The sequence below is a fragment of the Plectropomus leopardus genome, chromosome 1 (assembly GCF_026936395.1).
Source record: "Plectropomus leopardus strain MGB_pleo_1.0 chromosome 1, ASM2693639v1, whole genome shotgun sequence".
Lineage (NCBI taxonomy): Eukaryota > Metazoa > Chordata > Actinopteri > Perciformes > Serranidae > Plectropomus > Plectropomus leopardus.
The window spans coordinates 6,838,043-6,861,741 of NC_142176.1; the positions used below are offsets into that span (position 1 = coordinate 6,838,043).

The 23,699-nt window shown below is 36.7% G+C and overlaps 1 protein-coding gene across 1 annotated transcript in view; it reads right to left on the minus strand.

The window, feature by feature from the left end:
• Positions 1-23,205, minus strand: part of apip (APAF1 interacting protein) — a 51,895-nt gene extending 28,690 nt beyond the window's left edge. The window contains exons 1-6 of the mRNA XM_042486679.2: positions 23,061-23,205; positions 14,571-14,639; positions 12,580-12,680; positions 10,592-10,640; positions 10,349-10,466; positions 8,562-8,697 (exon numbers count right to left, since the gene is read on the minus strand). Coding sequence (XP_042342613.1) covers positions 8,562-8,697; positions 10,349-10,466; positions 10,592-10,640; positions 12,580-12,680; positions 14,571-14,636 — 470 coding nt within the window. The 5' untranslated portion in view covers positions 14,637-14,639; positions 23,061-23,205. The remainder of the gene's footprint in view (positions 1-8,561; positions 8,698-10,348; positions 10,467-10,591; positions 10,641-12,579; positions 12,681-14,570; positions 14,640-23,060) is intronic.
• Between the last annotated feature and the right edge of the window lie 494 nt (positions 23,206-23,699).

A 23,699-nucleotide genomic window follows, 5' to 3' on the forward strand; every position in this document is an offset into this window, starting at 1 on the left:
TATTCTAGGTCCTTTTCAGCCATTTTTAGGAGCTGTCAAATTTTGACATTTTTCGACATACTATACTATTGCCTTGTTGGCCATTTTTTTGACATGTTAAATTAAAAGGTTTTTTCTGGGTTTTTTGGCCGTCATTCCCACTTTGAACACTATAGCGTGTCTCTCCGAGCTATTCCAAATCATTTTCAGCCATTTTTAGGAGCGGTCAAATTTGGACTTTTTTCGACATACTATACTATTGCCTTGTTGGCCATTTTTTTGACATGTTAAATTAAAAGGTTTTTTGGGTTCCTTTGGCCGTTATTCCCACTTTGAACACTATAGCGTGTCTCTATGAGCTATTCTAGGTCGTTTTCAGCCATTTTTAGGAGCGGTCAAATTTGGACTTTTTTCGACATACTATACTATTGCCTTGTTGGCCATTTTTTTGACATTCTAAATTAAAAGGTTTTTTGGGGTTTTTTGGCCGTCATTCCCACTTTGAACACTATAGCGTGTCTCTACGAGCTATTCTAGGTCGTTTTCAGCCATTTTTAGGAGCGGTCAAATTTTGACTTTTTTCGACATACTATACTATTGCCTTATTGGCCATTTTTTTGACATGTTAAATTAAAAGGTTTTTTTGGGTTTTTGGCCGTCATTCCCACTTTGAACACTATAGCGTGTCTCTCTGAGCTATTCTAGGTCGTTTTCAGCCATTTTTAGGAGCGGTCAAATTTGGACTTTTTTCGACATACTATACTATTGCCTTATTGGCCATTTTTTTGACATGTTAAATTAAAAGGTTTTTTGGGTTTTTTTGGCCGTCATTCCCACTTTGAACACCATAACGCGTCTCTACGAGCTATTCTAGGTCCTTTTCAGCCATTTTTAGGAGCGGTCAAATTTGGACTTTTTTCGACATACTATACTATTGCCTTGTTGGCCATTTTTTTGACATGTTGAATTAAAAGGTTTTTTGGGTTTTTGGCCGTCATTATTCCCACTTTGAACACTATAGCGTGTCTCTCACGAGCTATTCTAGGTCGTTTTCAGCCATTTTTAGGAGCGGTCAAATTTGGACTTTTTTCGACATGCTATACTATTGGTTTGTTGGCGATTTTTTGACATGTTAAATTAATAGGTTTTTTGGGTTTTTGGCCGTCATTCCCACTTTGAACACCATAACGTGTCTCTGAGCTATTCTAGGTCCTTTTCAGCCATTTTTAGGAGCGGTCAAATTTTGACTTTTTTCGACATACTATACTATTGCCTTGTTGGCCATTTTTTTGACATGTTAAATTAAAAGGTTTTTTCTGGGTTTTTTGGCCGTCATTCCCACTTTGAACACTATAGCGTGTCTCTACGAGCTATTCCAAATCATTTTCAGCCATTTTTAGGAGTGGTCAAATTTGGACTTTTTTCGACATACTATACTATTGCCTTGTTGGCCATTTTTTTGACATTCTAAATTAAAAGGTTTTTTGGTTTTTTTTGGCCGTCATTGCCACTTTGAACACCATAACGCGTCTCTACGAGCTATTCTAGGTCCTTTTCAGCCATTTTTAGGAGCTGTCAAATTTGGACATTTTTCGACATACTATACTATTGCCTTGTTGGCCATTTTTTGACATGTTAAATTAAAAGGTTTTTGGGTTTTTTTGGCCGTTATTCCCACTTTGAACACTATAGCATGTCTCTATGAGCTATTCTAGGTCCTTTTCAGCCATTTTTAGGAGCGGTCAAATTTGGACTTTTTTCGACATACTATACTATTGCCTTGTTGGCCATTTTTTTGACATGTTAAATTAATAGTTTTTTGGGGATTTTTTGGCCATCATTCCCACTTTGAACACCATAACGCGTCTCTACGAGCTATTCTAGGTCGTTTTCAGCCATTTTTAGGAGCGGTCAAATTTGGACTTTTTTCGACATACTATACTATTGCCTTGTTGGCCATTTTTTTGACATGTTAAATTAAAAGGTTTTTTGGGGTTTTTTGGCCGTCATTCCCACTTTGAACACTATAGCGTGTCTCTCCGAGCTATTCCAAATCATTTTCAGCCATTTTTAGTAGCGGTCAAATTTGGACTTTTTTCGACATACTATACTATTGCCTTGTTGGCCATTTTTTTGACATGTTAAATTAAAAGGTTTTTTGGGTTTTTTGGGCCGTCATTCCCACTTTGAACACTATAGCGTGTCTCTACGAGCTATTCCAAATCATTTTCAGCCATTTTAGGAGTGGTCAAATTTGGACTTTTTTCGACATACTATACTATTGCCTTGTTGGCCATTTTTTTGACATTCTAAATTAAAAGGTTTTTTGGGTTTTCTTGGCCGTCATTCCCACTTTGAACACTATAGCGTGTCTCTACGAGCTATTCTAGGTCCTTTTCAGCCATTTTTAGGAGCGGTCAAATTTGGACTTTTTTCGACATACTATACTATTGCCTTGTTGGCCATTTTTTTGACATGTTAAATTAATAGTTTTTTGGGGGTTTTTTGGCCATCATTCCCACTTTGAACACCATAACGCGTCTCTACGAGCTATTCTAGGTCCTTTTCAGCCATTTTTAGGAGCGGTCAAATTTGAACTTTTTTCGACATACTATACTATTGCCTTATTGGCCATTTTTTTGACATGTTAAATTAAAAGGTTTTTTGGGGTTTTTTGGCCGTCATTCCCACTTTGAACACTATAGCGTGTCTCTACGAGCTATTCCAAATCATTTTCAGCCATTTTTAGGAGCGGTCAAATTTGGACTTTTTTCGACATACTATACTATTGCCTTGTTGGCCATTTTTTTGACATGTTAAATTAATAGGTTTTTTGGGTTTTTTTGGCCGTCATTCCCACTTTGAACACCATAACGCGTCTCTCCGAGCTATTCCAGGTCCTTTTCAGCCCTTTTTAGGAGCGGTCAAATTTGGACTTTTTCGACATACTATACTATTGCCTTGTTGGCCATTTTTTTGACATGTTAAATTAAAAGGTTTTTTGGGGTTTTTTGGCCGTCATTCCCACTTTGAACACTATAGCGTGTCTCTCCGAGCTATTCCAAATCATTTTCAGCCATTTTTAGGAGCGGTCAAATTTGGACTTTTTTCGACATACTATACTATTGCCTTGTTGGCCATTTTTTTGACATTCTAAATTAAAAGGTTTTTTGGGTTTTTTGTCCGTCATTGCCACTTTGAACACCATAACGCGTCTCTACGAGCTATTCTAGGTCCTTTTCAGCCATTTTTAGGAGCGGTCAAATTTGGATTTTTTTCGACATACTATACTATTGCCTTGTTGGCCATTTTTTTGACATGTTAAATTAATAGGTTTTTGGGGTTTTTTTGGCCGTCATTCCCACTTTGAACACCATAATGCGTCTCTACGAGCTATTCTAGGTCCTTTTCAGCCATTTTTAGGAGCGGTCAAATTTGGACTTTTTTCGACATACTATACTATTGCCTTGTTGGCCATTTTTTTGACATGCTAAATTAAAAGGTTTTTTGGGTTTTTTGGGCCGTCATTCCCACTTTGAACACTATAGCGTGTCTCTACGAGCTATTCCAAATCATTTTCAGCCATTTTTAGGAGTGGTCAAATTTGGACTTTTTTCGACATACTATACTATTGCCTTGTTGGCCATTTTTTTGACATGTTAAATTAAAAGGTTTTTTGGGTTTTTTTGGCCGTCATTCCCACTTTGAACACTATAGCGTGTCTCTACGAGCTATTCTAGGTCGTTTTCAGCCATTTTTAGGAGCGGTCAAATTTTGACTTTTTTCGACATACTATACTATTGCCTTGTTGGCCATTTTTTTGACATGTTAAATTAATAGGTTTTTTTGGGTTTTTGGTCATTATTCCACTTTGAACACCATAACGCGTCTCTACGAGCTATTCTAGGTGGTTTTCAGCCATTTTTAGGAGCGGTCAAATTTGGACTTTTTTCGACATACTATACTATTGCCTTGTTGGCCATTTTTTTTGACATGTTAAATTAAAAGGTTTTTTGGGTTTTTTTGGCCGTCATTCCCACGTTGAACACTATAGCGTGTCTCTACGAGCTATTCCAAATCATTTTCAGCCATTTTAGGAGCGGTCAAATTTGGACTTTTTTCGACATACTATACTATTGCCTTGTTGGCCATTTTTTTGACATACTAAATTATGAGGTTTTTGGGGGTTTTTTGGCTATCATTTCCCCTTTGTACACCACAATGCGTCTCTACAAGCTATTCTAGGTCGTTTTCAGCCATTTTTAGGAGCGGTCAAATTTGGACTTTTTTCGACATACTATACTATTGCCTTGTTGGCCATTTTTTTGACATGTTAAATTAATAGGTTTTTGGGGGGGTTTTTGGCCATCATTCCCACTTTGTGCACTATGACGCGTCTCTACAACTTATTCTAGGTCGTTTTCAGCCATTTTTAGGAGTGGTCAAATTTGGACTTTTTTCGACATACTATACTATTGCCTTGTTGGCCATTTTTTTGACATGTTAAATTAAAAGGTTTTTTGGGTTTTTTTGGCCGTTATTCCCACTTTGAACACTATAACGTGCCTCTACGAGCTATTCTAGGTCGTTGTCAGCCATTTTTAGGAGAGGTCAAATTTGGACTTTTTTCGACATACTATACTATTGCCTTGTTGGCCATTTTTTTGACATGCTAAATTAAAAGGTTTTTGGGGGTTTTTTGGCCGTCATTCCCAATTCGTGCACTATGACGTGTCTCTACAAGGTATTCTAGGTCGTTTTCAGCCATTTTTAGGAGCAGTCAAATTTTGACATTTTTTGACATACTATACTATTGCCTTGTTGGCCATTTTTTTGACATACTGAATTATGAGGTTTTTGGGTTTTTTTGGCCACCATTCCCACTTTGAACAGTATAACGTGTCTCTACGAGCTATTCTAGATCGTTTTCAGCCATTTTTAGGAGCGGTCAAATTTTGACTTTTTTCGACATACTATACTATTGCCTTGTTGGCCATTTTTTTTGACATGTTAATTTAAAAGGTTTTGGGTTTTTTTTTGGCCGTCATTCCCACTTTGAACACTATAGCGTGTCTGTACGAGCTATTCTAAATCATTTTCAGCCATTTTTAGGAGCGGTCAAATTTGGACTTTTTTCGACATACTATACTTTTGCCTTGTTGGCCATTTGTTTCACATGCTAAATTATGAGGTTTGGGGGCTTTTTTGGTCTTTATTCCCAGTTTGTACACTATGACATGTCTCTATAAGGTATTTTACGTGGTTTTCAGCCATTTTTAGGAGCGGTCAAATTTTGACTTTTTTCAACATACTATATTATTGCCTTGTTGGCCATTTGTTTCACATGCTAAATTATGAGGTTTGGGGGCTTTTTTGGTCTTTATTCCCAGTTTGTACACTATAACGCGTCTCTACAAGTTATTCTAGGTGGTTTTCAGCCATTTTCGGGAGCGGTCAAATTTTGACTAGCATGAATAAATGACCTATACTATTGCCTTGTTGGCCATTTTTTTGACATGCTAAATTAAATGGTTATTGGTCTTTTTTGGTCTTTATTTCCACTTTGTACACTATGACGCGTCTATGTTGTTTTCAGCCATTTTTAGGAGCTTTTTTCGACATACCATAGTATTGCCTTGTTGTCCATTTTTCTGACATGCTAAATTATGAGGTTTTGGGGGGGGGGGGGGTTTGGTCTTTATTCATAACTTGTTCACTATGATGCGTCTCCACAAGCTATTCTAGGTCGTTTTCAGCCATTTTTAGGAGCGATCAAAAGTTGACATTTTTTGACATACTATTCTATTGCCTTGTTGGCCATTTTTTGACACGCTAAATCATGAGGTTTTTGGCGTTTTGGGGGTCTTAATTCCCACTTTGTACACTATGATGCATATCTACAAGTTATTCTAGGTTGGATGCTATACTGTGACTCCCCAGTTTCAACTGTGGGGTGTTTCTGCCTCCTGGGGACCATCATTACCCAGGTTCTTAATTGGGAGCTGAACATCAGCTCCCTCATCAAGAACGCCTAGCAGAGAATGTACTTCCTGCTCCAGCTGAAGAAATTCAACCTGCCAAAGACAATGATGGTGCACTTCTACACTGCCATCATTGAGCCCATCCTCACCTCCTCCATCACAGTCTGGTACACTGCAGCCAAGGCGAGGGACAAGAACAGGCTGTAGCATATCATACGCGCTGCAGAGAGGGTGATTAGCTGCAATCTTCCATCTCTCAAGATCCATAGGCCTCCAGGGCCCTGAAGCATGCATGTAAACTTGTGGCCAACCGCTCTCCCCCTGGACACAGACTTTTTGAGACCCTCCCCTTTGGCAAGAGGCTGCAGTCCATCATGACCAAAAACTCATGCCTTAAGAACAGTTTCTCAGCATCATTAACAATACTCCAGCCCTAGCCCCTCCTCCACCCCAATATGACACAGGGTCTAATCAAGCCACATCTGACAAAGTTATATTAATGTTAGCCTAAATCAGTTTTTCTGTGTTACATTAATGCACACTGGACTGAACTTTCTCTGTTACACTGCACACTGGAGATGAATTTATTTAACATGAAGACATTTGCACATCAATCCAACTTCCGCAAAACTGTACAATCCCTCCATTGCACATTTTGTAAATACATTTTGTGTTCTTCATATTCTATTTTTTTCATTTTATATGTTTATATTGCAACTCTATTTTTATCTTAGGGCATTCTGGCGGGTTGCACCATCTCTCCCCTGGCTCTCACTATGGCTATGGAGCTCAACATGTGTGCATCAAAGTGGGTTGTTGGTGGAGAGTGCTTGAAGCAGGCTGCGCCTCCCCCTAATCAGAGCATATATGGATGACATGACGATAATAACATCAACAAAAGCATACGCCGACAGCTTCTTGAACAAACTCAAGAAAAACATTAAATGGGCACGTATGAAGCTATCAAAAGCCTTGTCAGGTAGTACAACGCTGACCTCAGAGATAAACAAAAACTGGAACAACTCAGGAAAGATGCAATCAACAGCCTCAAGCAAATAAATCACTCTGCTCTCCCAAGGAAGCTGAAGCTCTGGTGCTTCCAGTTCGGTCTCCTTTTCCATCTTGTGTGGCCAGTCTCAATGTATGAGGTCACACTATTTCACATCTCTCGGGTTGAAAGGCAGGTGAATGGAGAAGTGAGGAAATGACTTTGTCTGCCGAGATATCTCAGCAGCATCGGGCTGTATGGGAATGGAGTTGTGTTGCTGCCCATCTCCAGTCTCGTGGAGGAGTTCAAATGTGTCAACAAACAGCTGGTGATGACACTCGCAGAATCTCAGGATCCAGTCGTAACAAGTGTAGCTCCTAACCTTGTCACATAAAAAAAGGGGACACCGGCTGCAGCAGTCCTAGATGCAAAATCTGCCCTTCGCCAGCATGACATAGTGGGCCATGTTCAGCAAGGCAGGGGGGGCTTTGGCTACTCCCACGGAACGCTGGCACCTCGTAGTAGAGGAGGTGCGATGCTAGGAAGAACCTGCAAGGTGGGCTAAAGCCATATCCTAGACCAAGCAAGGAGCCTGGATGAGGTGGGACACTGTTGAAAGAAAAAAAGCTCACATGGAACAAAGTGTGGAACCTGGAGTCAAACATCCTGAGCTTCACCATCAGAGCCACAGACGACATCCTGCCCTCTCTGACGAATCGGCACCTCTGGTGGGGGGAGGATCCAAACTGCCTACTATGAACTGAACCAGCAACCTTGAAACACATACTGGATGTAAGATCAGCCTAGCACAGGGAAGATACACCTGACGACATAACCAAGTATTATGGTGCCTGGCCAATGCAACGGAGGGCATAAGAACAGCTATCAATGCCATGCCACCCGAGAACCAGAAGAAAGCCCCACACCTGCCATTTTTCATCCAAGAAGGACAGAAACCAGGAGTCATCCTTAACACCTCCTTATTCTTCCCCACAAAACGCAGCCAGAGATTGGGCCATGAGCGCTGACCTAGGCCAAAACACCAGATGAGGTCAAGGTACACAACTGAAGATGTGTCAGATCTGGTAACAACATCCAGCAGTTACATTGGTTGGGAAACAAAATCCTACCTGAAAAAGTGCTGTGCTTTAACTTTGGGGATTGTAAAACCAAGTCCTATTGATGAATCTTTTGTCTTATTCTATTTAAATTTACCATTTTTAATTTTCCGCTAGGTTAATTGTTTTGCACCAAACACCAGGTCAAATTCTTTGTACATGAAAATGTATTTGGCAATAAAAATTATTCTGATTCCGATGTTTTTACGCCATTTTGGACGACATACTATACTATGACTTTTTGCGTGCCATTTTGTACGACATACTAAACTATGACATTTTCTGTGCCATTTTGGACGAAATACTATACTATGACATATTTTGTGCCATTTTGGACGACATACTATACTATGACTTTTTGTGCCATTTTGGAAGACATACTATACTATGACTTTTTGTGCCTTTTTGGCCAACATAAAAACTCCACTTTACTGAGAAATGAAAATACTTGGAAAGTCTTTGGACTTCACTAATCCTTGCTGCTTGATTACATACCGATAGTTGGTGCCTGAGGTGCCCTTACGAATCCCCTTGATCATCTCCTGGTGTGTTATCCTGAACTCCTTGCCAGGATACAGCAGCGTTGCCATGACAGCAGCCTTGGAGTGGGTGTGTATAACTGCCTGTGCCCCTGTATTTTTGCAAAACGAAAAGCAGATTTTAATTTTTGAGTCTTGTCTACCAGTATTGTCTTTCTAAAATGATAATTGTTAAAAGACAAGAGAAAGCATGCCACCACCCACAGCCAATGATCAGACATCAAGGTGCACCATACTTTAAAGTTTGGTACAATTTAGACTGTGTCAGTTATTTGTTCTAGTTTTGAAGGCTTCATTATCTTTGAAGGATACAAACTGAACAAACTTTCAACTGGCATTTCAGAATAAAGAAGATGCGTAATTATGAGTGACTGATACAAGAATAATCATTTTGTGGCAAGTTATTTCATTAAAATGTTGACCTTTGATGAAAATGCCTAATTAAATTACTTCTTTTTAATGGAACTTTCTCTGCTTCTTTATTAATTTTTTTTTTTTTTTTTTTTAGGAATTTTAACTGAAAGAAATACTTCAACAAAACATTACTTCCACGTAGACGACCTTCATTCCTTGGCAATCCTTGGCTTATATCAGTCTCTATTTCAGAGTAAATTCACCCAAAAAAATCTCCTGGAACCATAAATCACATTAATAGAAAAATGTGTGTAAAATTTAGTTGTTGAATAAAATAAAGACAGGTGAATATATTTGTCTTTGAGTCTATAATTGCTAATACTTTTTTTTCTACAAGGATATTTTTTATTTTAGGGCAAAATGCTGTACGACCATAAGTGAACATAATCACAACAGTCACGCACATTCATCTAATTTTTATTTTTCCGGATGCATTGAATATTTAAAAACTTTTTTCATACATATTTATGTTTAGATTGTTAAACCTGAGCTATTATATTTATGGCTTTGTGTCTGTTATAGGAGAAGGAGCATCCTCTTGTAATCATCCCAGAGTTATGCCGACTCTTCTACCAGCTTGGATGGGTGACAGGGATGAGCAGTGGCATCACTCTAAGACGAGGGTTCGTGTATAAATGAATTTCCTCCAGAGTATTGTGAAGGATCAAAAAAGTAGTTTTAGGGAAATTACATGTGTTTGGATAGTTCGAGGCTTATGACTGGATAAGTAAGGCTTGGATTATATGGCACGAGTTATGTGACTTTGTAAACAGATGTTTTGATGTAGTGTCGCTGTTGTTAAATGTGTTCCCCAATCAATAAATAAATAATTTGCCATTTTTGTGGAGGCATGGATTTAAGAAGTCAAGGCTGTGACTAATTGATTTAGAAAGGTTATTTTTTTTGGTTGTAGTATTACTTTGATTAAAAAAGATTATTGGTGGCATTCGGGTTACTGCTCAGTTCAACCACAAGAGCCGCATTTCCATCAAAGGCTTTGAATATAGTACCTTTGGAACCAAAAGTACCACATACAAAAAAGAGAGTACCTAGACTCTGTCTCTGTCTCGCAGTATTTTCTTGTTCACTGGTGATTGTACCAGATCTGTGTGCTAAATACCCCAAGCAGGGGGGTGACGAAAAATGGGAACAGTTCCAAAGGTACTAAAAGTAATAACAACTTTTCACAATGAAAACGCAAAAAAACGTGTACCGAAATTAGCTGAACCGTATTGACCTGCAGGCAGAAACGCACTGTAAGTGTCTGCAAAGGTTGTTTAGCATTGGTTGCATGTGAATAAATGTATCTATAGTTGTGTAGTCTATTACCTCTCATAGTATAGGCATTCATAAACAGCGGCGTACACTGGCTCTTCTTCAACTTCTTCCAGGCAGGTGGACAGCTGATGTCCCTCTCCTCCACGTCACACACAAACATGTCATCTGGCTGAGGGACACAAACATTACAAAGGTGTTAACACACCGATCTCTATCTGAATACTGCTAAATCATAATTCTCATTACTTGGGCTGGAGAAAACAATATTTCATACTGTGGTTAGAACCTTCTTACCTGAATTCTCTCTTTCTGGACACCTGATGGTGCAATGTAGATCTGCTCTCTGTTATACAACAAACAACACAGTGTGTATTAATATCAAGGAGACGGGCATGGAAAAAAAAGTAGTGTCTGAAACAGCATTACCTGGAATGCACTTTGAACTGCAAATGTGTAATGTAAATAATGTGTCAACACATCACATTTCCCTAACAAAGATATGAGTCACTGTTGGAATTATTTTCTTTCTATGGCTTAGAGCAAACGATCAAATGAAACAAAAAAGCCAGAGACAAAAAGATGAAATCAACTGATTTTAAATGTACAGCGTCATTTCAGCCCCCTCAAACTAAATATTGAGAGCCAATAGCATGGAGATGATAAAGCTATTGTACTCTTTATATAGCACCAAACACAGCAGATAAAGGAGAAGCCTATTGATTTTTTTTTTTTTTTTGTTCAAGGTTCGGCAAGGCCTCCTCAGGCTCTGACTCATTTCTGAGTCACACTAAAGCAATGCAGGAAAAATAAAAGCCTCAAAAGTTAGAATTCAGACCAACCCTCACAGGAAATAAAAATATACTTACTGTAATTCTTGTGTAAACTGACAAGACTATTGTGCATGTGCATATGTCCAACAACTTTCTTTTATAAGTGTTAGAGGTTTTGTTTTAATTTTTTAAAACAAGGAAGAAGAAGAATTAGAAAAAAGCAGTTTCATGTTTCTCAGGTGCTGTTTGGCATGTCGGAGATGAGCAGCTAGCCCAACACCTGCTAACGTATGCTAACCTTTTTTCTCTGATAACTTAAAATCTGGACGTTCAGGAAGTTTTTATCAGGAGATGAATTATTGACAGAGGTCTCCTCCTCTCCAAAAATAATGAATTCAGTAATTTAAACTGGTAAAAACACTAAAAAAAAAAAAGCAGTTAGACATTTTTTAAAAAAAGGTGTTTTTCTGACACTGCTCGTCAGAGAGGAGCTTCTAAATACGGTAGCCGACGCAAAAATGCATGAACACAAAAACAAAAATGTCCCTTTCAAAAGCCAGTGTTTGTTTGTGTGTTCTGGTCTACTGCACAAACATGGCTGTGCAACATGGAAAAGGACCAGCTCAATCGAAGGTACAGAAAACGCAACAATTTGCATTGTCAAAAAAAACTACTTATATTATATTCCATTCCTGCCAATATAGCCCCATAAATCCTTCACACCAATTTATGAACAGTGAACAAACAACAAGAGGATAGAAAAAACTAAATAATTCTCATTTAGTAGACCATGTAGATTATAGAGATTGGGACTTAACAAGTCTTGTTTTTTTTTTAACTTCAAACAAAAAAACTCTGACAACTAGAATATAGTCATCTCTCTGGCATAAAAACTGTTATTTTAAAGAATAATACCCTGCACTGCTGAAATGTTGAAGAGGAGCTTAGAACTGCTTATTTTCTATAGAAATCTAAAAGGTATAATATTTTAACAAGATGAAAGGAGATTCTCCTGTGAGTCAATGTTTTTCTATCTGAGTGAAATACCAGCATACACGGAGCAGCAGTCAGTAAATCTTATTTGGTTTCATCTGAGGTTTCATCAAGTTCCCCTGTTGGCTTAATAAATAAATGTCTGCCATTCCCCGTTTCAAGCAGGGATTTGCTGATGGGTGGCGCTTTCTTTGTAGTTGCCGTCCAAAACAACACAGTTCAAAGATGCTTGTAATAACCTGTCAAAGCCTTCAGTTTGAATTCCGTTTCATTATGGCAAAACTGTGGCCTTCTGTCTTCACCCTAGATTTGCACACATTGTCAAAACCGATATAACTGACCTCACATCAGCCTCGCTGCACTTTTGTCAGTGCATAAATGTTTTAAAAAAAATTCTTCACAATAGAATCCAATTTTTGGGCATGATTGTTAAACACATGCCAACAAAAAAAGTTAAATGAAGGTGAGTCATTTTTGATCCTTCACAATACTCTGGAGGAAATTTATTCATACACGAACCCTCGTCTCAGACTGATGCCACCGCCCGTCCCTGTCACCCATCCAAGCTGGTAGAAGAGTCGGCATAACTCTGGGATGAGAATACGAGGATGCTCCCTCTCCTGTAATAGACACAAAGCCGTTAATATCATAGCTCAAGTTTAACAATCTAAACAGAAATATGTATGAAAAAAGTTATTAAATATTCAATGCAGCTGGAAAAATAAAAATGAGATGCGTGTGCTTGACTGTCGTGATTATGTTGACTTAAGGTCGTACAGCATTTTGCCCTTAGAAGTAAAATAATACACAGTCATGTACAAAAAAAAATATTATCAATAATACACTCAAAGACAAGTACATTCACCTGTCTTTATTTTATTCAACAACTAAATTTTACACATACTTTTTCTATTAATGTGATTTATAAAGGTTCGAGTACACGAGGATGCCTCTTCTCCTGTAACAGACACAAAGCCGTAAATATCATAGCTCAAGTTTAACAATCTAAACATAAAATATGTATAAATAAAGTTAATAAATATACAGTGCACATGGTTAAATGTAGAAGCACTGTGCTTATAGTGCTGTTATTTAAAATAACCAAGGACAATTTTGGTGATATATTAAGTTTCTTATTGTAAATAAATCCCCTGAAAAGATCAAACCCATCAATGAATTAAAGCTACTAACAAGTATTGTCTTTATAGCCAGAAATGGGTTATTCCTTTGTGCCATAGAGCGTCATTGGAGTCCGAAAACTATATTAAAAAGCATCAGTGGCCACACTACTGCACTGGGTAACACAAACACACTATAGTAGTTTTGATTCAGTCCTACATACACCACCCATCTGCTGTGTTACTTACTAATGGGCTTTGAGGCTCTGTAGGAAAGGCATAAAGTACTGAGAATCTGACGAATGTATTGTTGGGTTTGGTCTTTGTTGAAGAAAAAATATAGAGTAACACCAGTCATTAAGACCGGACAATTAAAAAAAATATATCGACTATTGGCGGCTGACTGAATACATCGCCTGTGGGTTGTTTTTTTGGGTGATTTTTGTCGTTTTATTTTGCTAATTTATAGTCAGCCTTCAAAGAGCCAGTGAGAGCCGCTCCTCAGCGGGCAGCGGACGGAGAGAGACTGCGGGGAAAAACAGCATGTAGAGGCAGCATATTTTCACATGTAATTTGGTGAATTAAAGTTTTATTTGGACCAAACCAGAGCTGGTGATTGTTGGAACAATGGAAAGACTAACAAAGATAGTTTTAGAAAGTTTTACTGTGTTTCTGAAAACTTTGGAAGTAGGTGTGTTTTAAGTGTTAACAAGGCAATCATGTTACTGTTTCTTCAGGTAAATGAAGACACTTGAGTTCAGTAGGTGTAAAGTCTGTTTTGTCAACATTTTCTGAGTTGTGGCTGTTGTCAAAGTTTAACATATCACCTAACCTAACCTTCCATATTCTTAAACTGTATATATCCACCAGGGTTGATACCAAATATTTGGCTATTTGAGTTTTTGTTATTTGGGTAGGTATTTGGTTTTCAGTTAAGGCATTTGAATATTCTTTTTTTTTTTTCTTTTGCAGAGGACAAATGTCATTTCAGTGTTGGTGATAATGCTGCTGCACCTGTCACACACGCAGTGACAGGAATGATCATTTTAGCGAGAGCTTATTGCAGAGCTTATTTTCTGCAGAACTTATTTTCTGCAATGATCCAAAATGCAATGGAAAAATCCCATACGCTTTTTAATGAGGGAACCAGAGCAAAGCCAACTTCTCTGCTGGCCTTCAGAAAAACGTCATCCCTGGGGCACTCTATAAAGTTGAATCTTATCTTACTGGAACCAATGCACACATTGAAAGTGTGTCTGAACAATGTGTCAAAGGCCATTAAATATGCTGTAGTTTCTCACTTTGTTGCGTCTCTGCCAAGTAAGTTCAGGTGTGTTTCTAAGGCAACATATTATATAAATGCATTTCAGAGCCTTTACTGTTTATGCTTGCCTGTTTCTCTGCGGCCTCTTGACCCCCATCTTGGCAGCCGTTGCTGGTGCCACAAAAAGACGACATCTCCTGTGAGAAAAACCATTGACCACATTCAGAGACACTTCACAATGCAAAGAGAAGACATTTGGGAAATGGTTGCAGTAACATTGATTTTAGTGTCATGTGAGACAGACGTAGTGCTCTTAAGTCACAATGAAACAGCATCCTGTCAGCGTCTTACTTCCTTATTTTGATTCATTCCCTGCTGAAATCTGAGACTGTTGAGATAACACAGGGAAGAATAAGAGAGTACTGATTTACAGTTCTCACTAATTCCTCTCCTTCCTTCTCCTCCCACACGTCAGTTAGGGAGAAGCCACGGTTTCCTTTGATGGAAGAGCAGATAGGCAGCGCTGCTCAAAAATCTCAGATGCCACTATTGATTTGAATTTCTATTTATATACGAACGACTACACAATAACAAAACCCTTAAAGCTATGGCATTTTCTACAAACAAGATTTTTTTACCAACATATTACAAGAAAATAAAAATGTGGAACTGATTGTGAGTTAAATGTTGAATGAAGGCAAATGAGGCGAGAAAGTCAGATTTCATTTTGTTGTGATTAGTGTCAGTTCAGACAGAGGACATCGAATTAACAATGCAAGATTTAGAATGCCTAAATGAAAACAATTTAACCAGAGAAACAAAGTGAAAAACAAGTGAAAACTTTGTTATATTCTGTCTTTTTATGTATGCATTTATTCTGTTATCTGTAATTGAACAAAGAAACATGTCAAAAAGGCAATTATTTAGGTGTGTGTTGTGACATGAATATTTTATGGCACAATAAAATCAAATCAAAAAAAGTAATAAAAGGTGAGCTACAATATCTTCCTGTATTATCCAGCAGGGAGCAACACAGACCCTTCCAACACTTAGCTCAAAGCCATGAAGACAGGAGTTAAAGGGGGAGTTCAGATTTTTTTAAAGTGGGGTTGTATGGGGCACCATTTTTTTTAACATACGTATCTGTAAAAAGTCTTTCATTTACCAATATAAACAGTATGATAATCGTCACATTTCATATCACCGTATACCCCAAAACTGGTATACCACTGCAACATTATTGCTGATCCCTATCCATAGCAGTACATTGCTTAGCTGCTGTGACGTGTTTCCGTTCAGCTTGCTTTTCCAAACTGTGTCGACTGATATCTACTGTATGTAATACACTAGGCAGGTTTCCCAAGATCGCATTACTTCAAAAGCTGAGCAGATCAACTCAAAGTTTTGAATCCACTATTCCTCTGAGAAATAATAGACTATAACCTCACAGAAATTCCTCATACATGGCCACTTCCATGTATAACAGGCTTGCCTTTCCATATTATTATACGCCTACGTCACCTTCCATTGGAAATAGTGACGGCTGGTGTGGTGGCTGCAATAGAAATAAACCTGCAAAAGTTTTGAACATCCATCACCATCAAATACTGCTTAGGTTTTGTGCAAATCTGTAATAGAAATAGATAGATAGATATACTTTATTGATCTCAAAAATGAGAAATTGAGGAAATTGGGGAAACCTGCCTACTGACTGTGGATAAGTACCTCATACCACTCCACTCCAAAAAATCTGAAGTATCCCTTTAAATACAGCAGCAGAACTGTATTTTAACAGTACACAACGTTTGTAGGCGACAAATGGAAGTAGTTTGGGGTACGGTCCAGGCTAAAATTTCCATTGCTTTCCTGGAATATCAACACTTGCTTCCTGTAGTCGAGCTGCTGCATGGACACTAGTATTGACTCTACATTTAGTTACATTGGTGATTGTTTTAGGGGATGGACTCTGCTGCAGGGAGCTATACAAACAAACGCCTACAGGCTTCCTACTGGCAGGATTCTTAGTAAATGTTGACAGCTACCTTGAGTTGGCTTACTGTCAACACTGGCTTGTTTAATGGAGGAGGATAAGCTAATGTTATTGTTAATAGATGTCTGCAAGCTAGAGAGCTGGAAATGCCTGAAGGGCTTGATGTGAAACTCAAGGATGGATGACATTCACAGTGTATTACAATACATTACTTTTCCTTCAGAGAAAGAATTTAAGAAAAGACTTTTATGAGTGCCTCTTTGTACATGTATGTTATATATTTAAATGACAAAACTGATTTCATTGACAGTAGTAATATAAAACAGTATATCTTTTTAATTAGTTTTCTGTGTTCTGATTTGATTTTAACGTAGAGTGGAAAGTGTGTGTCACAATGGAAACAATCCATTCAGTAACTGAAGAAAAAAGATAAATATTTGAATGTTTTTCATTTAATTATTACACTGTTAATGCTTACATAAAAAGGAACCGTGTATAACAATGTGCATGACATTTTACTTCATTTCTTTGTTCGATTCTATTTTATTTAGGTATTTTATATCTTTATGGCACACTTTTGAATATCTTAAGCTTTATGACTGTTGGTTGGACAATACAAGCGATCTGAAGGAGTCACTTTGGGCTACAGAAAATCATGACAGGCATTATCTTTATTCTTTGACATCTTATAGACCAAACTGTTACGCTGCTCACACACAGAATCAGGCAGACAGTTGAAGGCAGAGGGGAAAACATCCTCTGGGCAGCACTGGAAAAACAAACAGTATGACAAAATGGCAAAGTGGTAAAACTAAACATGCTTCCTTTAATGTTGCAATGATGGTTACAAAGAATGGGGAAAAAAATAATCTCTTTTTCATTGTTTTATGTAATTTTTCGAGTAATGTCCAGTAATTGTCCACGTTGCACACATTTTCTCTTTGTAAGAAGGAGCTATGGTTATAAATTCCATTGTGGAAAATGGAAAAAGTTAAAATATTTCAACTCTGAGCAGCAATGTCGTCTACTGTTACATTTATTCTCCACCGACCTTATCTTATTATCCTGTTCTCTCCCACTTACATGATATATCAGGTTTATGTGTAACTTCTGCCTGATTCCATGTGATCACAGCATTGATTGTAACAATAATAAAGATATTAATTGATAATAAAATAATATATTATGACTCATGCATTGACATCAGCTGAGCAAATTTGCACTTCACTACAAATAAATAATAATAAAAAATAAAATAAATAAAACAAAACAAATAAATAAAATAATAAAATAAAATAAATTAAAATATAAAATAAAATAAAATAAAATAAACAAAATAAAACTAAACTCAACTCAACTCAACTCAACTCAACTAAATAAAATAAAATAAAATAAAATAAAATATAAAACAGCCAAAATACCTACATTTAAAGAGCACAGCTCTAACAAGAAGCCACTTACTGATTTACTGATTTACTTACTGATAACGTGTGGTAAGTTTTTTACCAGTGAAGCCTGTTTCCTGTTACAAACTCTGTTGAGGCTGCTTTGGAAACACTAGCCTACATGTCAGCACACCTACTTGGATGAGAGCGCCACTGTGTCAGTGAAGTACGAGTATGCAAATTCGTATCGCAACAAAAGACTCCAAGTAGTGTGCCAAGTTATTAGTCCGTATGTCAAACTATAGCCCCAGTTTGTGCCTCATTTACTAAATATGAGCATTCATCCCAGGAAGAAAAAAAAGGGAAAAAATCTTACTTATCAAGGAAAACGTCACCTTGGGGCTTAATTTGTGACCGAATTTTTCTAATATTTTTTATAAATCAAACTATTAATCAAGAAAACAACAAGAAACACATAAATTATGTAAAAAAGTAAATACATGTAAATTGCATCCCTACTTGATGATAAAGAATATAATAAAATGATCTTTATGAAAGCTAATTTCATCATTCACTCCATGTGGGCAGAGTTTAGATTTCGAAACCAAACACTTAATGGAGAAAACGACTAGCAGAAAATAAAATGATGCACAATCAGTGGATCTAAAGCTTTGAGTATCTCTGCTCTAATGAAAGCTCCTTCTTATTTTTGTGGTTTTGAATTGTTGAGCATGTTTACAGTAGCATGTCCTTATTTAAACAATGGAGGCCTGCTACTGAAGTCTTTTTTATGTGGCTGCTCTGGAGATGCTGCACATGTCAGCACAACTAATGGTTGAATGAACAAGTCTGCGTCACTAAAGACTGAATCACGTTATTTTTTTCTTACAAAGAAAGGCCACACCAGGTGTAGCTCTCTGTTTCAAGTTGTGTCTTTATCACTGAAATCATCTGCAGGTCTTGGTACTGGGCTGGAATGAAAACTTAATTTTACATAACGAAATTACACAGTACCAGTTCAGTATTTTTAACAAGAATTACTGGTGGAATAATTACTAATACATGCATATAGTCTATGTAGGCAGTATTGTATGTTTGACTCAAGTACAACATATGGTGCAATGTTGTAGTGAAATTAATTTGCTGCTGTTACAATTTAGTCCTAGTTTGTAACTAAAGAACTCACTCTGTCACTTTTGCCATTTACTTCTGATGTATTAAGTTCACCTCAAAGATGTTTTGTACTGAGTCTATATGTGTGGATTTGATTCAGATTCTGAAAACTTTATTGTCTGTCGTGACAGAAAATCATCTTAGATAGCTCAACATAATACATACGGTGCAAAACAAACTCGGACAATAAACACACAGCATGTGTTCCTAAAAAACCTAATACAAGTAATTTAGACAAAATAAAATTACAATATCCTACTGCGTGCAAAGTGGCATGGTGTTTATGTAGATGTGTGGATCATTAGCATTTATTTTAGATGTTTATGCCAGTGGGATTGAAGGAGTTTTTCTAAGAGTTTTCTCGGCCAAGGGAGCAATGTGAGGCCACTTGTGACGCATGTTGTTCATTTAAAAATAACCTAAAATCATGGCAAAAAGGCAACCATACTCTGTAACTTATTTAAAATCTGAAGTTTGCTTTGTTTTTATATTTTACATATTGTTGTCTTTGTTTTTACATATTTTATGTGCTCTTATGAAATGTACTCTGTTGTATGCACAGTGCAGTTACTGTTTTTAGGTATCATATGTGCTGCTCTGCAGTTGTTATCACACCTGAAGGACTACAGGTGAAGAGTGGCCATCAGGTTAAACTGACTCGTTAAACTACTACTTATTAGTCAAGACTTGGTAACTTGGCAACTTTTTTTCTTTTGTTCTTTTTACATTTTTTTGTGATTTTAGACTGTTCTTTTTTTATGTCAAATTCTTCATGCTGCTGTCTTGACAAGGACTCCCTTGAAAAGAGATTTTGAGTCTCAATGGGACTATCCCTGGTTAAATAAAGGTTAAATACAAAAAAAGTGCTCAAATTTTTAATCACATCTTCAATACTACTGAAGCCTGTTTTCTCATAAACCTTGCATGTGCCTGCTCTGTACATGACGGCACGCATAATAGCTGGATGAGCAATCATATGACACTAAAAACTAAAGTTTTGCATCATTACATTCGATTACATGACTCTCTGTTACTAATCAGTGAAATCACCTGCTGTAGTCTTGTGCCTGCATAGGAATTTAACTTAGAAAACAAACTTGGATCACTGATGATATGCAAGATAACGTCACTCCATTTCATTCAACTGAGCATACAAAAACATGTCACATCAAAGCTTTAAACCTTGATAATCTTATTTCCTTGTAGACGGATGGTACATAGGACAAACACACAGGCAGTCGCAATGAGTGCAGGTTTAACCAAAAAGTTAAAACCACAAGTGCTCAAGATTTTTAACGAGATTTACCGGCAAAGTAATTTAAAACAAATGTACCCTACTGATGAATACAGAGTGCAGCTGTTGTTTTGTGCATGCTGTTCAACTGAAGAACAACATATGGCCAGATGTTTTAATTAAATTAGACGTTTATGACTCAAGTCTCTCTAGTTGCAACTATACAAGTAAATTTATATGAAAAGGCAAACTTTTTGATAAATGTGTGAAGTCACTTTTGTCATTTATTTCTTATGGGCAAAGTTTTGTACCAAGTCCAGATGAATGGATATGAGGAGCAATGTGAAGCCACTGTTTTATAACATCTTGTTCTATTTATAATTAAAGCCTGATTCCTGTTGTTAAACTCTGTTGGGGCTTCTCTAGAAATACTGTCATCTGGTGTTTGCAGGTAATGCCATATGGTGCATGCAGAAAATGAGTGCACTCCTTTAGATTTTTTTTTTCAAAAGTTGAAATTACAAGAGCTCAACATTTATTTACTTACTAGAAAAGTAATTTTAAATACACTCTACTATAACCAGCAGCCGTTGCCGTATGCATGTTGTTTAACTGAATTACAACATATGTCCAGATGTTTCAGTTATATAAGTTACTTTGCTTGTGTCAAAGTTAAGTCCCAGTCTGTGACTTCAAACTCTCTAGTTGCAGCTATACATATCAGTTAAAGAAAATTATACGATAAGATAAACATTATGATAATGTATAAAGGTCCACATCTCTTTTTTTACATGGTCTACCTCACCCTGTAAGGACTGCAAACTTATTTTTAAACTCTATTTTAAATCATTTTATATTATCTTTTACACCTCGTCTGCATTTTTGTTATTTTTAATGGTGATTTTTTTAAAAAATTGTTAATCATTTAGTGATTAATTTTTCCTTTTATATATTTTCTCATTAACCTTTGATTATAAATCTATATACTTTACGTTTTATATTTTATTGCTCTTAAAGCACTTTATATTGCCCTGGTGCATTTAAGTGCTATAATATAAAAGCCGCCTAGTCTTACCTGAAGTCACTTTTATCAAAGTCGAGGCAACCTCAGAGACATTCGATACTGAGTGGATCAGTGGATCACTTTTTACTCATTAATCATCACTTGTTCAGTGTGTTTTCCCACGATTTGTCATAAACAACTGAAGCCTATTTCCTAATAAAAGTCTCATGTGTCTGCTCTGGAGAAACTGTTCGTCACCATGCATAATAGTTTGATGAGCAAAGACTCAAATACTGTCTGCAAATGTTGTGTCATTTCACTTTTTTAAACCTGATTTTCTGTTTCAGGTCGTGTGTTTATCAGGGAAATCACCTGCTGTAGTCTTGGTGCTGGCTCAGAATGAAAACTTACATAACAAACTTGGATCTCTGATGATATGTAAGATTGCGTTACTCCGTTTAGTTCACTAAAACATGCACAAACATGTCACATTACATCTTCAAACATTTGAAACTGTATTTCTTTATAGACAATTGCCATATAGTAGTAGTAGTGGTAGTTTTTTATTTAGTATCAGTAACAGTATCGTCAGTATAAACCAAAAAAAGTCTGTGTATGATGTAGTGACTAAACAGGCTTCGACAGAAGCAAAATGCTTTTATATGCCTAACCTACATATTCATCAGTTTAAGCTACCCTTCAAAATGTGAGAAAAAGAACAAAAAAAATCATGTTTGTAACCTTCCAAAATTTCTTTACAAACCATTCTTTTAAAAACAAAGAGTGAATTACACATTTTTTAAATTATACTTTCATTATTTCGTAATTTGACCCCAATAATAGAGATGCAACTCCTTTTAAGACACTGATTTTGCTTTGAACATTATTTGCAATATTTTACAATAAAACAAGTCATTAAATTTCATAACATGAGAATTTGGAAGCAGTGGACTTGTGTGAGCATAATAATCAGTTTTATTATTGATTCGTATGGCTCGTTTTTGTAGAACAACAATGGAGTTTATAATTGTTTAAAATATAGTACAAAAAAACCATAAACAAAAAAAAAAAAAAACACAGGCAGGTTTAACCAAAAACGTTAAAATTATAAGTGTTCAAGATTTTTAACAATACTTGCTGGCAGAGTTCAAATGCATATATATATATATATATACAGTATATATATATAGTCATATATATAGTGCAGCTGTTTTGTGCACGCTGTTTGACTGAAAAACAACATATGGCCAGATGTTTTAGTTAAATTAGATGTGTATGACTCAAGTCTTTGTTGCTCAATTTAGTTTAATTCAACATGCGTAAACATGTCAAATTACCCTTTGAAGCCGCAACAGAATCATTTGCATCTTATCTTCTTTGCAGAAAAACTGCCATATGGCACATATGACAAACACACATGCACTGTTTTTTTTGTTTTTTTTTAACGTGCAGTGTCTCAAAGTTTACACCTTATGTCGCTGACTGAGGGAAAACTTGCATGTTTTAGTTAGCTTGTCACTCACACACTCAAGTTTGACAAGTCACTCGCTGCCAGACATTGTGTCAAACCTGTCTCACCAAACGGCAGTGCGCAGTTACTCTTGTCTCGGTTTTGCAGCATGAAACTGTTGAGTTATTTCCTCATTAAAAGATATCATTTAAAGCTCTGTGCAGCGTGTGCTAACGTCGCCTCAGTGTCCACTGCTGTTGCTAACCTGCAGCAATTTCTTTAAAAACAGGTTCGTTTCGCTTCAAAAATCACTATGTCGCGGCATGACTGCGCTAGTTTAACGCAAGACAACTAAAATACTTATAATAAGTACAACTTCTTACCTTATTTAAGTTGTGAAGTGAGTCTGTGGTTAAAATACACGAAGCCAAAACAGCTAACGTTAGGTATATAAACGCTAACTGACGTCATCAGAGGGCGACATCCAACTAGGATATATTGCCGGACGTGAAATGTAGTCCAATAAACGTGTTTCTCTCAAACGTTTGGCCTCAGGATATTTACATTTTAATAATGTTAGCTTTTTACTGGTTCTGTGGTGGAGGAAGTCGATAATAATAATGTTACAAATACAAGTCATGAATTCAGAAATGTACTCGAGTAAAACTGGCACAAAAATGTACTTAAAGACTCAGTAGAGACAATAAAGTACGTACTTAACTTAATAATGTGGAATGACCAATGTCAGTGGTATTTTAATGTTTAGTGAGCAGTATTTAAATGTCTTATTTGGTTGAGGTGGAGCTTTTAAGGGCTTTATTGGACTGATTTGATTTTCATTTATTTTTAAAAAAAAAATGTAAGAAAAGAAGAGAGAAATTATTATACAAAAGCAGACAAAAAAAATTACATTTAAATTTACACTAAGAAATGCCTTTGCAAGAAATTCAAAAACCAAATAAATAAACAATAGCTCCTAAGCCCCTTTTCATCCCTGTACTTCATGAAAATCATGTTTCTAC